The sequence below is a fragment of the Papaver somniferum genome, chromosome 9, assembly GCF_003573695.1.
Source record: "Papaver somniferum cultivar HN1 chromosome 9, ASM357369v1, whole genome shotgun sequence".
Classification (NCBI taxonomy): domain Eukaryota; kingdom Viridiplantae; phylum Streptophyta; class Magnoliopsida; order Ranunculales; family Papaveraceae; genus Papaver; species Papaver somniferum.
The window spans coordinates 134,633,359-134,649,854 of NC_039366.1; the positions used below are offsets into that span (position 1 = coordinate 134,633,359).

At 33.6% G+C, this 16,496-nt stretch overlaps 1 protein-coding gene across 1 annotated transcript; it reads right to left on the minus strand.

The window, feature by feature from the left end:
- Window positions 1-200: 200 nt before the first annotated feature.
- LOC113312607 lies at window positions 201-1,055 on the minus strand. Its single transcript, XM_026561346.1, has one exon. The coding sequence runs from the start codon at window positions 1,053-1,055 to the stop codon at window positions 201-203; it is 855 nt and encodes a 284-aa protein (XP_026417131.1).
- Window positions 1,056-16,496: the final 15,441 nt, after the last annotated feature.

Genomic DNA, 16,496 nt, shown 5'->3' on the forward strand with positions numbered 1-16,496 from the left:
TTATGGTTGATGTGATGTGGAAGTCCTTGTACCATGTTCTTGTTGCAAATCACCTTGAGACTATTGAAATTCAAGTGCCCAAGTCTTTTGTACCACAACCATGTTTCGTCCACAGTTTCCATCCTCATTGCAACATTCTTCTCCTTTTCAAATACAATTGGGAAGCTTCTATTCTTATCCATCTTTATACTCTTCATCACTTATCTCTTGTTCTTATGTTTCTTGTCATAAATGGTACAATATCCATCTTCAAAATGAACGGCATACCCAAGCTTCACAAGTTGCCCAACACTAAGAAAATTTTGTTCCAAATCCGTAACATATAACACATCTCTAATGTATTTTTCTCCATTGATAGTTTGCACGCAAATTGTACCTCTTCCGTTAGCTTGAACCATGTTTCCATCCCCCATCTTCACTAGACAGTTTACGGATATATCCATGTCAACAAACAAGCTCTTCTCACCGGACATATGAGTTGTACAACCACTATCTACAAACCACACTTCGCTTTTAGAAGTTTCTACGGCACTTTGACAAGCATAAAACAAGTTTTGTTTTTCTTCTTTCTCTTCCGCTCTATCGGCTTGTTCATCTCCTTTGTATCTACAATCCTCCTCCGAATATCCATACTTCTTGCAATTGCGACATTGGGGTTTTCCTTTGTTCCAACAATTCTTTTCCAAATGACCATTCTTCTTGCAAAAGTTGCATTTTGATACTTGTTGAGAATCACTCTTTTGGTAGTTGTTAGAGCTTTCTCCTCCTTTGTTCCAATTTCCCTTTCCTTTGAAATTAGATGAAGAACCACCCTTGTACACATTTTTCTTCATTGCTGAATTTTTTGTGTCCAAATTCATTTTCGATTGAAAAGCACTTTCAATTGATTTTTCGGAGTGCCGAGGCACCCTTTCTTCATAGACTTTCAATTGAGCCCATAACTCTTGTGATTCCATTGTAGAGAGATATTTTGTTGCTTCCAAAACCGCCACAATGGGTTCAAATTTTTCTGGTAACCAACTTAGAATCTTCTCACAAATCCTTTTCTCTTCCATATTCTCACCGCACATCAACATTTGATTAATAATTTCAATGACTTTAGAAAAAAAACTCATTTAATTTTTCATTATCTTTCATATGTAGATTTTCAAAATCTCTTCTATATGATTGAAGTTTCAACTCTCTTACCTTCTTGTTTCCTCCATACTCTTTTTGAAGAATATCCTAAGCTTCTTTAGCTTTAGGAAAATGAATTACTCTTGGTAGAATAGTTTCTCCAACTCCTTGTTGAATGTACATGGATGCTTTACCATTCTTCTTCCTACTTTTCTTAAGTGTATCCTTTTTTGCTTGTTCTAGAGTTGATGTATCTTCAATTTCATCATACCTGTTTTGAACTATCTCCCAAACATCTTGAGACATGAATAAGGTCTTCATCTTGATGGACCAAAAATCATAATTTTCTCCATGAAAAATTGGGATTGAAGGTTGTTGAATATAATGGTTTGAGTTGCTAGAACTTGCCATTGATTTGGTTGATGATTGATTGAAGAAATTGGGTTTTGTCTTTGCTATATCAAGATTTTAAGAAATTTCTTTTTGCTGATTTTTTTTGATTGATTGGGTTTTTGATTGATTTCCTACTACCAAGATCATATTCAATTGATCTTGGCTCTAATACCAACTATTGGATAATTTGGGTGATCAAAGATAAGGGTTTGAGATGATTTTATCTTAATGGAGAAGTGGGAACTCTTAGTTCTTCTCACTCTATTCTATTAGATTTATTTTTTGGATAGGTTATAAATGATTACATTCTCTTTCCTTATCTCTTTCTTTTTATACTAAGTCCACATGTGACCTAATATTAGAGATAGGTTACACTACTTTAGGTGCAAAGCAGAAACATCACATGAACTAACATATTAGTTCATGTGAAGAAAGGAAACATCTCATGAACTAACATACTAGTTCATGTGACATTAACTAACAATTGTGAATCCAACCTTTGGTTGTTGATTCAATTTATTGATACTTGGATATTGGTTTTTGATACCGTCCAAGTTATTTCTTATACTCAATCGGGCTCGCAAATTCCTATTTGTTTGACTGCTGATTGAATTGAGAAATAGAGATATAACTCTTGGATGTACTTTTCTTAAGATTGAGTCTGACTGTCTAGTTGATTCTCTTGAAAGTATATTGGAGTTAGTCCATACAGATTGCTAAGCGAAATATTGGGTGTGGATGTTAGACCCCCGTTTTTTCAATTGGTATCAAAGCAGGCAAACACGTTTAAGACCTCATAAGTCTGTGTTTGTAGCGATCTTGCTATGGATGATAATATCTCAGATAACGCATCATCAGTTCTGAAACATTCTGATTTGGTTCAAAGCCTTGTTTTGCCTGAGAAGTCTCTCACACCTTCTCAATTATTTGAAACTGTGTATAACTGTGAAGCACGCCTAGATGAGAAGTTGGAAGATCTTTCAGATGGAAGTGATTCTGATGAGGGACAAGGTGTTGATGAGGAAGTCTCACAATATATCAAGATTTTTGACCAGCTCATTAAGAAGAAAGAGTCAACATCTTGCTTGACTGAGTTTCTGACTCCTCTCTATATAGAAAATGGGAAAATGAGAAAACTCTTTAAGGGATATGATAGTGGTTATAATGTTTTACAATCTATACTTAAAGATCGTGAAGAAGATGTACGTTCAAAAAGTCTGAATGTGAAAATCTTCATCAAAATATCTTTAAGTTGAAAGAAGAACTTGCTGAATCTGAAGCAAGGATTAACTCTCAACATAGTTGTTTCAAAAACAGAGAAAGTGTTTTTCTTTCTCGAGAAAGGCAACTTGAGGCTGATTTAACTGCTGCTCTTGATAAAAACAAGATGTTGGAAGAGGACTTGAAAAAGTTCAATTCTAGTGCAAACAAATTAAGCACAATGCTAGGAGCAAGTAAAAATCATCGTGATAGACGAGGATTGGGCTATAAGGGAATAAATGCTCCAATTACTAGCAAAGAGGTAAAATTTGTCAAGGCTAGTGATTCTTCTCAACAAAAGGTTTCCACTGATGACAAAAGTGAAATACCTACACCGGCAGTTAAAGTTCAAAATATCAAAGTATATCAACCTCCAAAGTCAGCACACACAGATCGACGTAAGAACATCCCTTATGTTTGCCACTATTGCGGAAATAAAGGTCACCTGGAAAGGAGATGTCTTTTCCGTTTAAGGAATGAGAAACTTCATGATGTTCTTGTTTGAGCATCACAAGAAGTTGTGAAACCAAGGTCATATGTTAAGGCTAATCCCCTTAACGCTACAGGTTGTAACAACCTTTAGGAAAATGAATCAGTGTTGTGATAAATCTGGATTTGCCTATAAATGTCATACGAATCCTTTTCACAATCGTAATGGTTATCAAAAGGATAACTTCGTAAAGACGAAGACAAGATCCGATGCTCCCAATTGGAAAAAAGACTAACTTGCAAAAGAATAGTCAATCCAATTCTCTTCTGAGAATTCCAGAAGAGAGTAATGGGAAGAAGGGTCAGGTTGTTTCTAAACACACTCAGAAGTGGATACCAAAGAAAGTTAATAATGCTTTGAGTGTGAAAAGGAATGATCTCCCAGAAAATTCCATGACTATGGAGAAGGCAGTATCCATGATGTTGGAACTTAAAAAGTTCTTTGGAAAGATGGATTTGGATATGAAAGGTTCTAAAAGCGATCTCTTTCATGATAATCCAAAAGTCACTCGTGGCGCGCAAGACATTGTTCACCTCAACATAACTTGAGTGTGTTTTAAGTGCATCATCACCAAGGAATTCACTGCTATGTATACGATGAGGGAAGCACAAGAATTGTGGCACACAGATTATGTTCGGTAAGGCTATAGAATTCGATTGGATTCTTTTAAAAAGGTATGTCTATAAACTTGAGCAAGATTTGTGTTTTTATTTATTTGCTTAGATTACTTATAGTGATCCATGTACCTTGCTTATTGTTCATTTCTACCTAACTTGATCTGTGTTTAAGGTTCTTAAATGTTTAGGTATGAAAATAGTAGTTCGGGATTTTTGGATTTCATGGTACACATACCAGGTACGCATACCATCATTTAAAATCAAAATCCATGGATTTTAGTACGCAAACCCGTTTGTATACTGCTCCAGGTCACGTAATTTTGTTTGCAAACTGGTGTGCATACTGTCCTATAGATGTCGTTTTTCGATAAACTTGTTTTGGAAGTAACTTCTTCGTATGAACTCGGAATGACGTCATTCTTTTTTCATTCTCTTCCTATTTGAATTCTCTTCAAAATGGTGATGAGAATTCTTGAATTGGATGAGTTAAGGTTGATCTTTGTCCCGTCTCTTGTTTTTGAGTGTTTTGCTCCGTTTCGTCGCACTTGTTCCACTTCTCTTGGACCTGGGCACTTGGATTCTTGGAGTAATGCTCTTCTAAGATCATTTTTAGTTTTTACGAGAATGTTGTTGGTGAATCACAAAGAAGTAATTTCAAGAATGGGCAGTAGTAGCATTGTTATGGGATTCTTGAATGTTCACAATCTTCTTTTGTGAACTTCGATGCATGATCGTTATTGACTTTGTGTTTTCTTCTTTGTTAAGAAAATTGTTTTATACGCCTTTGGTAGCCATTCTTGGTGTAAATACGTGCGAAAAAGATTGATTCTACCTTCTAAGGCAAAAGATTGATTTTGCAGTATTAATCTTTATTGGTTTCATATATTGCAAAAATTATTATGGGATATGTGTGTTTTCATCTGTGAACTATGATTGTCCCATATATGTCAAAAGTTAAGCTTATTGTGTCATTATGCAAATACTGATGGAAGATAGGATGAACTTTTGATTACAAAGATTAAGTCTATTACATGTCTCTATGCAAATATTGATTAAAAATAGAATAAATCTTTGAATATTCCGCAATATTCGTAGCAACTATTAGTTGTAGGTGAGATCAGCTAAGGGAATCAAGTGCGTAGAGTCCTGGTGGGATTCAGAGGTGTAAGGAACGTGATTGTACCTTAATCAGTGTGAGATTGGTTAGGGATCAACTACATTCTAGACTGAAATTAACTTGTAGTAGGCTATAGTCTGTAGCGGCTTAATACAGTGTGGTGTTCAAATCTGGACTAGGTCCCAGGGTTTTTCTGCATTTGTGGTTTCCTTCTTAACAAAATTTCTGGTGTCTGTGTTATTTATTTTCCGCATTATATTTGTTTACATAATTGAAATATCACAGGTTGTGCGTAGTTCAATCAATTGGTAAATCCAACCTTTGGTTGTTGATTGAAATTGATTGACGCTTGGATATTGGTCTTTGGTACTATCCAAGTTATTTCTCATATTGATATGGCTCATAGATTTCTATCTGTTCGATTGCAGATTGATTTGACAAATTGGGATATAACTCTTGGATACTTTTCCGTGATTGAGTATGACTGTCTAGTTGATTCTCTTGGAATTGTATTGGAGTTGTCCATACAGATTGCCTAAACGAAATATTGGGTGTGGTTGTTAGATCCCCGCTTCTCAAGTTTTCTTTCGCGATAATTGCGTGGCATATTGTATCTTCTTTTGGTGCACCGGAGATAAAGTTATTAAGGATGGTGGTGTGGTTATGGATTAAATGTAGCGATAATCATTAATGAGCCAACTGAAATTGCTATGTATGCTTTTGTGACGATAATGAGTGTTGACAGATTGACAGAAAATTCAAACAAAAAGTATGTGACTATCACTCCAGGTGTCAAATTTGGCATTAAGCTGTATTTCAAAATTCCGGTTATTAAAGTTGTATTACGGTACTTATGACTGCCACCTTTACTCCATATGCCAAATTTGGCGTTATGCTGTATTAGGATTTTCCAGTAAGAAAAATTAATGGACTAAACTTTAAGAAGCTAATTAATGTGATTTATATGTTCAAAAAGCACAACAATTTGATGAATAGCTATTATGTGATTTTCTTTGGGGGGGGGTGGGGGCTCATGATTCATGCAACCAAGCTTATTTGTACCTTGGGAGAATACTTTTCAAATGTTGTTTATTCAATTGAAGCGTGGTTAGTGTTTCAAACTCAAGTATCTTTGGAGGTGTCTCTGGTTAAAACTATGCGATTTCTCCGAGATGTCCACTTTTGGCGGTAACCAAAAAGATGCCACCTTCAGCATTCACAAGGTAAGAAAATTAAAGTAATCATCGTTTCATCTCTCACTATCAATTTTAATGAGAACATAAAATTTGATAATTTAACAGGATCAAAGTAGTGGACATTGGTGGGTACATCTACAAGGTATTTCGGTTGGTTATTATCCAAGTACTCTCTTCACCGGATTATCAAAGAGGGCAACAAGAGCATTTTGGGGTGGAGAAATCAGTAACAACAAAAATAAAGGACGACATACTTCGACTCAAATGGGTAGCGGTCATTTCCCTTCTAAAGGTGGATTAAAAACATCGAGTTATTTTAACTGGGTTCAGGTAGTCGACGAAAATAATATGATGAAAGACCCTAAAAAAGTTGATATACGAGTTACAGATCGCTACAATTTGAAGATTGACGATGATAATTATGATACAAATGGTTACAATTTTTACTATGGAGGTCTTGATTATAATAATAAATGTCAATGATCGAATAATGTAGGATTTAAAAAATATTTCTCTCATTGCTTGAAGATTTCGTTCATCTACGATGAGTTATATTCGTACATCTATTAATGTGTTCTTTAATAAAAAAAACTTATATAAAAATATGTGCCATGAATTTATTGGTGTTAATTATAATACTTTTTTTTATATATAGACTAGGTATCACCGGGGCCTTACGGACCCGTCTCAACCTCTCCTTTTAGTCGGAAGTCTTAATAATTAAAAAATAAACAACATCTTAGTTATTGTATTCAAATATTTTAAAAATCTTACAACTTGGTTATTGTATTTAAATATTTTAAAAATCCTACACCTTGGTCAATTATAAAATAAATACCATATACTGTATTTTTTTGCAGGATATAAATAGCTCATATCATTTCAGGGTACTTCTATAACATCAGTAGTAATAGAATCAGTCAATATTTAGGGACATTGTTCCATCAAAAATATACTTTGGAAAAATATCTATCACTTGATTTAATTTCATCAATATTATTTTCAATTAGTTTTAATACCAATCATCAGTACTCACTTGATTAAGATATATGATTAAAATATATTAATCATCATTACATGACGTAGTGTAAGGTCAAGTAGTAGGATGACACTATTTATTTAGTTTTGGAAAGAACCCTTTCCTGCCTTCATTTGGTATCCCTTAGGCTAGGTATCTGAGGAGCTTCTCCTAATAGAGTTACGTACCAAAATTTCTTCAATCGATGTAAGGTTATAACACATTAATTTTATTTGTGGATTTTTTATAATACATGATAACTTTCACATACTTCAAGGAAGGACTAACCTTCTTAGAATCTTATTATATGTGCGTTGAAGTATGCTTGAATTAAAATACATTATGTAGCGATATAGTATCATGAACTGCCTCAAAAACATCTTTGTCGATTTCGTGTCACCCGAGTAGTCAGTGATTGTTTATCAGAGATTATCCTTCATCACGAACCAATTTTCCTCACCTTCATATAAAATACCATGTCACAACAAAAGTAAGAATAATCATCCACTCATTAACACTGTGGTTGGATCAAAGTAGTTTAACTCTCTTCAAGGTGGTACTCGGTTGGGGAGCTTGGAGCAATGAGTTCGATATTCGCACTCGACTTAGTACTCGGATGAATTTTATAAAGACTCAGAGTCACGCTGATCATATATTACTACTAACATGACTTATAGCTAATTAAAATCAAAATTTTAACATTATCATGTATTGATTTAGAAGCATCAATACAATTAAAACTATATATAAGTTCAACATAACATACATTTAACGTTAAAGCAAAACTTGGTTTGGAATAGGCTAAAGAATCGCCAAAAATCGTCGTTGGAGACTTATTTAATCGCTCAAACTCGGATTCAGGTGGGAATCAGAAATCACCAAGGCTATTTAGCGAATAGCGGTTAATCGCTTGGAAATAAGCCTTAGAAACCTTGTTAAACTACTCTGGTTAGATAGTATTTTTAATTCGAATATTGCTGCTAGAAAAGACCATGGATCTTTCGATGATGAATATTGTACCTGAAGCTTTACTGTAGAGATGTTGAGGCCGATACGTCTATGGCGAAGTGTATGGTATCATTTGATTGGACCTATAATATTTTCTTACTGAATGTCATTTTCTTATTGAATTTTTAACGACGTTGTTCAATTTATGCCAGAGATGACCGTAAAAACAGAGACCGGAGTCTTAGAGTTCGTATCATACAGAATGATTCACTAAGTTAAATATACATATCCGTACCTTTATAAGGTCTCAAATACTTAAATTAAGGATTTCACTTGCTATATACAGCTCTACCCAACGCTCCTTATCTTTGCACAAACCTTTCTCGACTATTGAATGCTATTATAGCGACCTTCTAGAAATTAGAAAAGAAAAAAAGATGTACCTCGAGTGTCTTATTGTTGTTATAAACTATTCCAAAAAGTATAAATTTTTGAGAGACATGATTATATTCATTCGTTAGGACGAAAAATACGACATGGATCTATGAAGTCGAATACATCATACAGAAATGACGTATATTTTTTTTCATGATGTGAATCTATATATATAAAAATAAAAGATAACATACTTATTTATTAAAATAAAAAAGAAGACAACGAGCATCTAAATTTTTTCTATGCTGACGGTGTACGTTGAATCAAAAATTATCTATGTAAAATATTTTGTTGGTTATGACTGTAACAGTGCATGATCCATAATTTTGTATAAGAAAACATAATATAACAATGCATATTGTAAAAACATGTGATGCCAACACCTAAGCAAAGATATATATCCTAGTATCCCCATTGACTTCAGAATCTTGTATTGCAAGTTGGAGCAATCGATGCTTCTACATGTACCTATCACCATCGACACCATTCCAATTTTGTATGGGTTTTGGAATATCTTTGAAATCATCAGGAGACTTTCATGATTCATGTAGTTGTTTATCCAGGAGATATAATTCATAATCAAGTACATGTTCATTCGTTTTCTTCGGATGTTGTACTCATACATAGTTTAAAATGTAAGTAGTCATCACATATGTTTAATCCAAACTTTAACCACCAATTCTAAATTGTAAGTCCATTTTTCATCATCATTTCTTCTTGAATAATCTAGAACCCATTAATTATCTTCTAGAATTCAAAATGTAGTGCACACTTTTCTGAAAGTAACGTGAAGTATCACTATGGGCCCATCCTTAACTTGGATAGCCATATGAATATACACTTGCCAGAATAATCAGTAATAGGCGCAAGTAGTACAACCAACACGAATTATGGATGGAAAAGTACATTCTTGCAATCTTAAACCATATTGTCTTATTATTCATCATTTTTTTCCGACGCAAAGTGTTGCGGAAGTTCTTGATAAATGTAAGCTTTGGAATTAGTAGGGTTAATATTCTGAGTACACCGTCAATGTTGACTTAATTATAGTATATTGCAACCGTACTAACTTATAAATTGGAATATACTATCCCTTAGGCTAGGTACCTGAGAAATTTATACTAATAGAATCAGTCGTCGGCAAGTTATAGCACCTTTCTGTGTTTTTTTTATAACGCATGATAACGTTTACATTCTCTTAATAAGAAGTAACCTTCTTAGAATCTCATGTGTTGAAGTATACTTGGAGTAAAATTTATTATATAATGATTGTTTATCATATCTTTTCCTTCATCGGGTACCAATGCTCCTCACTCCCTTATCTATTGAGAAGCACTCTGGATACCTGCTCTTTAGAGATCTCTTATCCAAATTAAAACCAAGAATAATAAATGCATTTGAACCATTAGAAATAATCTTGACTGGGTACTCGTGTAAATCTTTCAAAGCCTACGGGGATTCAAGCAATTAATAAAAGGAGCTTCAATTTTCCATGAAGGCAATTTCTCTAAGAGTGGCTTCTTTTGGATATACAACAGTCTTTTATCGATCCAGTTCAAGGATCCACTTAAGGAGCATTTCAATTCTATTCTTCCGAGATAATGATAGACAAATAAGTCTTGAACAATATTTTGATTCGCCTCACGTTGTGTATCTCTGTAACTTTCTTTATCCAATGGAACATCGAAATCATTTAAATCATCTGATGTAAAATCTTGAGAACCAATTAATCAGTACAACGAACAAAAATGCATGCAACTAATCTCGAATCATGTAGACACGCGTCTAAAACTATAAAACTAACCAACTATTCGCTAGAGAAACTACGTCTGAATGTAGGTTAAACTCAAAGTGCCTACAATTAGATCTACATGTGATCAATGATAGTGTCAGCAATCACATCGTTATCTGGGTTGTATCTATTTCTAGGTGTATTAATTTCTACCAAACAAATATTCTTAGGCTCCAGGGTATTTGAAGATACCAAAGTTTACACACGTAAATTATTTATATTTTTAACGCAATTCTTAGAATGACATTATTGCATGGATTTTTTGAATATCTTATAAAAATTTTTCAACAATATTAGAGCAAATAATTTAGTGTGCACCATAAGAATATAAACTTCAAACGTAACAAATCAGTAGATGTTTTGTATTTACTGGGAAAATGCACTTCTTTTCCTAAGGTTTTTCGGACGACGTGCTTACTGGGAAATTCTTCACTATTAATATAATAATAATAAACAAAATATTATAAGGTCATCATCAAAAAAATAATAAAAATATAAACATTCAAACTTGACACTACGAATCAGTTGATGTTTTGTACCTCTTGGAAGAAATATTCTTTTCTAAAAGGCGTCTTTCGCACGGCGTGCTTGCGGAGCAATTCGTCGATTAGTATAATAATAAATATGGTACTTTAAATTTATTATCAAAAATGTGATGCAAAACAGTGATAGAAACATAAAACACTATATATTTAATGTGCTTACTTGATTATTCGTTAAGTCAGGTTGATTGTTCGTTAATTCTGGCAGAATATTAAATATTTTGATGATTGGATGGAGGAATAATCTACCCGTGTTCCTAAACAATTCAATATAGAAAGTAGAAACATACATTAGCTTATTTCTCCTGGTTATCGAATGGTTGTTGTTCCGATGTTCCCTTGACTCCTCCTTCTGACGGCGTGTGTTATGGATAAATGTTTGTTATATATCAATAAAACTATTACGTAATCAAGTTACATAGTTTGCAAATAACTACACTACTTGTATATATTTGTTACATGCATAATCGTCTTCAATAACAGATCGCTAGCAACCACATCCTATACTAATTCGGGCAGATTAGATATGTAAATCTGGATTATTCTCCATTGGAAAAGGTACTGGACTATTGTCCATGTTGTTCATCAGTTTCCATATGTTGTTATTGACCTTCTTTTTCACGACGTTTCTGCTGCCTTAACATCCTTTTATAGTGTGACTGAGAAAACAATTTTTTGATGAAATTTTCATTACTGAAACTCAGAGCAAAGTATCACAAAGGTTTTGATGACATGGACGAAGGAATTCTTGTCGTTCTTATGTTGTAGCACCGAATCCTCATAAGTTGTGCATCCTTTCAGGGGGGATCCGTTGACATGGTTATTCTACCACAATCTTATAATTTCGATGTCATCTTTCTTATAGATACATGGATATATGAATTTGAAGTTTAATTATTAGAGATATGTTCCCCATACAAAGCTTAATAGTTCAGGGATACCAAATTTCACCGTCTACTGTTTTTAATTTCAACCTGTTAGGTTTCGGAAACCGACCTTCAAAAAGGTAAATGATGGCAATATACATTTTAGGTTGTCCTCATTTTTGGTAGAATGTAGAACTTTGTGAAAAAATAAATATATATTAGCTTCAAATACATTATTTCTTGGGTTTTAAAAAAAGGAGTTTGCGTCATTATTGTGAGTATGAAACAATCATGTCAACGAATTCTCCATGTTTTGATCAGGTTGACAGTCTAGAATACTCGATATTTTTCCATGCATATCCTGTATTATGGACCTAGATCGTGAAAGGTGATATATTTATTTTATAGATGTTTTATGATGGTAATTTTATTCAACCCAATTAGGATTATTAACTGCAATCATTCGGCCAATTGTATATACGAATAAATTCAAACATAAATTATTTGTTTTTCATGTAATGTCCAAAGCAGGTATCCCTAGATGAATTCTAATTGGCTTAAAAATATTCATGTCTTTGGAGAAAAATACAGTGTTGAAGTATATAGAGTTTACATAATTTTGGTATTGCACGTGATAATACTTATTTTAATTCATGTGACCTACATTTGAAGAATAATTGTTCTTCTGCTTATAACTGGGCTGGGTTAGTACCTCACTAACATAATTTTATACAACAAACTAAATCAGCAAAACCTGATTTTTTTTTTAGTTTCCACTGTTTGTTAACGCACGTGTAGTTCTGTTGAAAATCACTAAAACATCTTGAAGCATTCTCTTGGATTTTTAAACTACTCTTCGATATTAGATGGTCTAAATTTAAAAAATACAAACACGGGACACTAAGATCTTATTTCATTCAGCACAGTAATTACCTTAGAGCGTCTCCAACAGAAGGTGTAAAAAATCCTACGTGGATTTTTTATTTAGTCCTTTTATTTATGGGCTCTACACATAGAGTAAATATAGGACCTCATATCTAAAAAACCATCTCCAACAGTGAGAATTTTAACCCTTAGAATTAAAAGAAAATTGATTAAAAACATGACGTGGAGGTGCAACCGGAGGTGTAGATAACACTTTCTTGAACACCTTCGTATTTAGTAATTGGTCCCTCCTATCTTGTAGGATCCTACTGTTGGAGATGGATTTATGCCAAACGGGGGTCTAAAATCCTATTTGTCACTAAAAATAAATAGTTCCACCCACTCTTGGAGATGCTCTTAGCCTAAGTTCATAAAAAGCCTAACCAACTAACTACATTTTGATGAGATATTCCGAGAAGTCATTGGGAATACTACTAAAGTAGGTAACAGGCAAGACTCCCAATAACTCAAGAATTGGTCATCATAACAAATTATTAAAAAATAATGACTCACCAGTGCTATCTCTAATTTTTTTATTTAATCTCTCGGAAGCAATTCCAAAACAATGAGATTTACCATCAGGTGAGTATACAATTTTAAGACAAAAATTCAACAATTTCACGGACACATAACATGTAGTCAGAGTGTAATTCTGCACTATATTAATCAGCCAGCGATGGGCTCGAAGACATACCAATTAGCATGAATCTAACGTTGACTCATGATATTAATAGATTTTTCCTTCTTAGTTCTAATATAGATTCGCCAGAAAGCCATCATCACCCTAGGCCTGCTAACTTTGCTGCCAGTTCATACAAATTTCTAACTAATTGAAGTGTTGACCAACCTTCTACACATCAATTGCCTACACAAAATAATGTTGCACAGAACCGTCAATACCCAACTTGAGATCCAACACCAAGGCGTGAGTTAGCAAAAAGTGGCCTACAATATTTACAAATACGCAAAAAATTACCCCCAAGTGAATGAGAGAAAACAGCTCAGCTGATTACCAATTTACCACATAACACAATGATGCAATTGGCTAGCACCTTATAGGAACCATATTCTCCTCTCCTTTAATAAACCTTATTTGCATCAAAGCGAAGAGGGTTCATATAAGTTACTAACCAATTGCATAAACTGAATCATACTCTTAATTCCAAAAAAAAAAAAATTGAAAAATCAAGATTCTCCTACTGAGGATTAATTACGCAGGAGCTACTCCTTGTTCTTTTGAGTATCTCCTCGGTTGATGCAACTGGATGGTAACTTATAGAACCATCATCACTTCTTTTAAAAAAAAAACTCTTATTCATTAAAGATAAGACAGTTCGCATGGATTACCGATCAATTAAAAAAAAATTAACTGTTTTCAGAAAGCACAGGTTACTGACCGATTCAAAAAATTAAATTTAATTGTTTCCAAAAAATATGGTATTTTCAGTGAATGTAGGCCATCGCTTGCATGAAAAACACCATTAGGGTCAAAAATGGAAAATGAAGGCTAAACAGCAGAGTCAAAAACAGGTGGAGGACCTCCTCTTTTGTACTGTAAAGAGAAATGAAAATTAAATAGTATTGCAACACCAAGAAAGCTGTTTCATATCTAAATTATTTGAGTGAAGGAAGTACCAAGAACGTGAGCTGGATATAAGGGTCTCCTCTGCACTGTAATGCCAGTTCCTATTTGTGTCATTTCTGGTAGCAACTAATGACCCTATGTGTACACACACTGTTAAGTTGCAAGCTTGCAAGTTGCCTAACTGGAGGTCCTTCCTCATCTTACAGAAAAATTCAACAAATGTGTCAGAAAATTAGCATGCTAATTGGGATGTATGAGAGCATCCTTGGTCAAACTTGTTCGAATGAGCTAATAACCACCTCAAATGAATTCTATATCTAATTAAGGGGGTAGGTACTAACTACACTTATCCAAGAAAAAGAAGAAGAAAAAAAGAGAATTTATTTCATAAATCAACCCCTGGTATCGAAGTGAATTTTTATTTTTTTAAATTTTCACGATAATCAAGCAAGCACCACTACATGACCATATCTGCAGTAACTACTATGCTTTAAATCTTGATGGCTCGCATCTCATAGACATGATCAAGCTGGCTAGATATTTAACCTAAGAATTTATTAATTGAAAAAGTGTATAATGTTAAGCTCCAAATCACATAAATTTTCATATACAGCGAAAAAGCATATGAACATTCACAAACTTCTTCAACTATCTTTTTACATATTTTACATGTAGGAATTACCTATAGGTACTAGTTTGGTGATACTAGTTAGTTGCAGGTCCACCCATTAAAGCCCAGTAAGCATAGGTCCATAATTAAAAGAAAACATGAAACTGGACCTAATTTTTTAAGCCTAGGTCCTGTACACGTGCGGGACATATGTGACGTATTATCATAATTCCCAAAACACCCCGCACTATATAAAAACGGATAGAAACGTTTTTTTCTTTTTGATTCTTTGAATTTATGTTTTCAGAGAAGAGCTCTGCAAGTGAAGATTATTTGAGGTCCTTGTTCGATTCGTGAGTTCGATTCATGAGTTCGAGCTCTGCAAGTGTAATCGGTAGGTGGATTTTTTGTTCTTACGATATTCATGCTTGATTTTTTAATTTTGTTTACTTCGATTTTGATAAAAATCCTTCAGATCTAGATAGAAAGTCATGTTTTATGTTCATTTCATTAGTAGATCTGATGTTTTAATTCCATTTTGTTGGTATTTGGTTTGTTTTTAGTTTGCCTTTGTGTATTAATCATCAATACGTATATGATGTACTGGTGGTTTTTGATGAAAATAGTCCAGATCTAGTTATAAAATCATGTTTTACGTTCGTTTCGTTTGTAGATCTGGTATTTTAGTTTCATTTTGGTGGATTTTGGTTTGGTTTCAGTTTGGTTTTGTGTATTAACCATCAGTACGTATATGACGTACTGTTAATCTGTGTTTACTATGCATCTATAGGTTTGGTTTCAGTTTTTTACAGTGTTTTTTTGGTATGAATTGACAGTACATATATGGCGTACTCTTCTGATTTTGTTTCATTCGAAGTTTTTCCAGTTTTTTTTGTTCGATCCATGAGTATGTATGTATAATACTGAAGTGTTATCACCTTTTTTAGTCTTATCCGTCAGTACATATACGAAATACTGTAATATTTGTTTCGATCCTCTTATTTTTCATAGATCTATTACCTATTCTTGTCATGCAGTTGATTTGTTGTTCATGAATCTTCAGTACATATGTCAGTAATTTGTTGTTCAGCGCTCCATAAACAAATGAGTATAAAATGTTATAAAATCCTTTGATTATTAGCTGAAAATGATGGGTGAAATTGCATGCATGATTCAACTACCATTTACAACTGTCAACTGTCAAACAAATTTACAAGGAAGTGAATGGCCTAACAAAAATTATTTTGTTTGTTAGCAACTCTAAGGTTACTCGAATAGGAACTCACTGATTCTTCGCCACTAAGTCATTTATACTAGAAATGTAGTCAAGTTTTATTCTTAAACGGGTTGCTAATTTTTGAAAGAACCAGCTGTGTGCATCGAGTATGTGATTAGGTTACTAAAAGTCACGCACCCCACCGACAAGAAGGTTGGACACAAAAGGAGAAACTATCTGCGCAGGGGTGATTACTCTTCTGATTTTGTTTTATTCGAAGTTTTTCCAGTTTTTTTTATTCGATCCATGAGTATGTATGTATAATACTGAAGTGTTGTCACCTTTTTTAGTCTTATCCGTCAGTACATATA

Coding starts and splice junctions, on each gene's coding strand:
- LOC113312607 (XM_026561346.1), bottom strand. CDS start 1,055: ATGGAAGAGAAAAGGATTTGTGAGAAGATTCTAAGTTGGTTACCAGAA.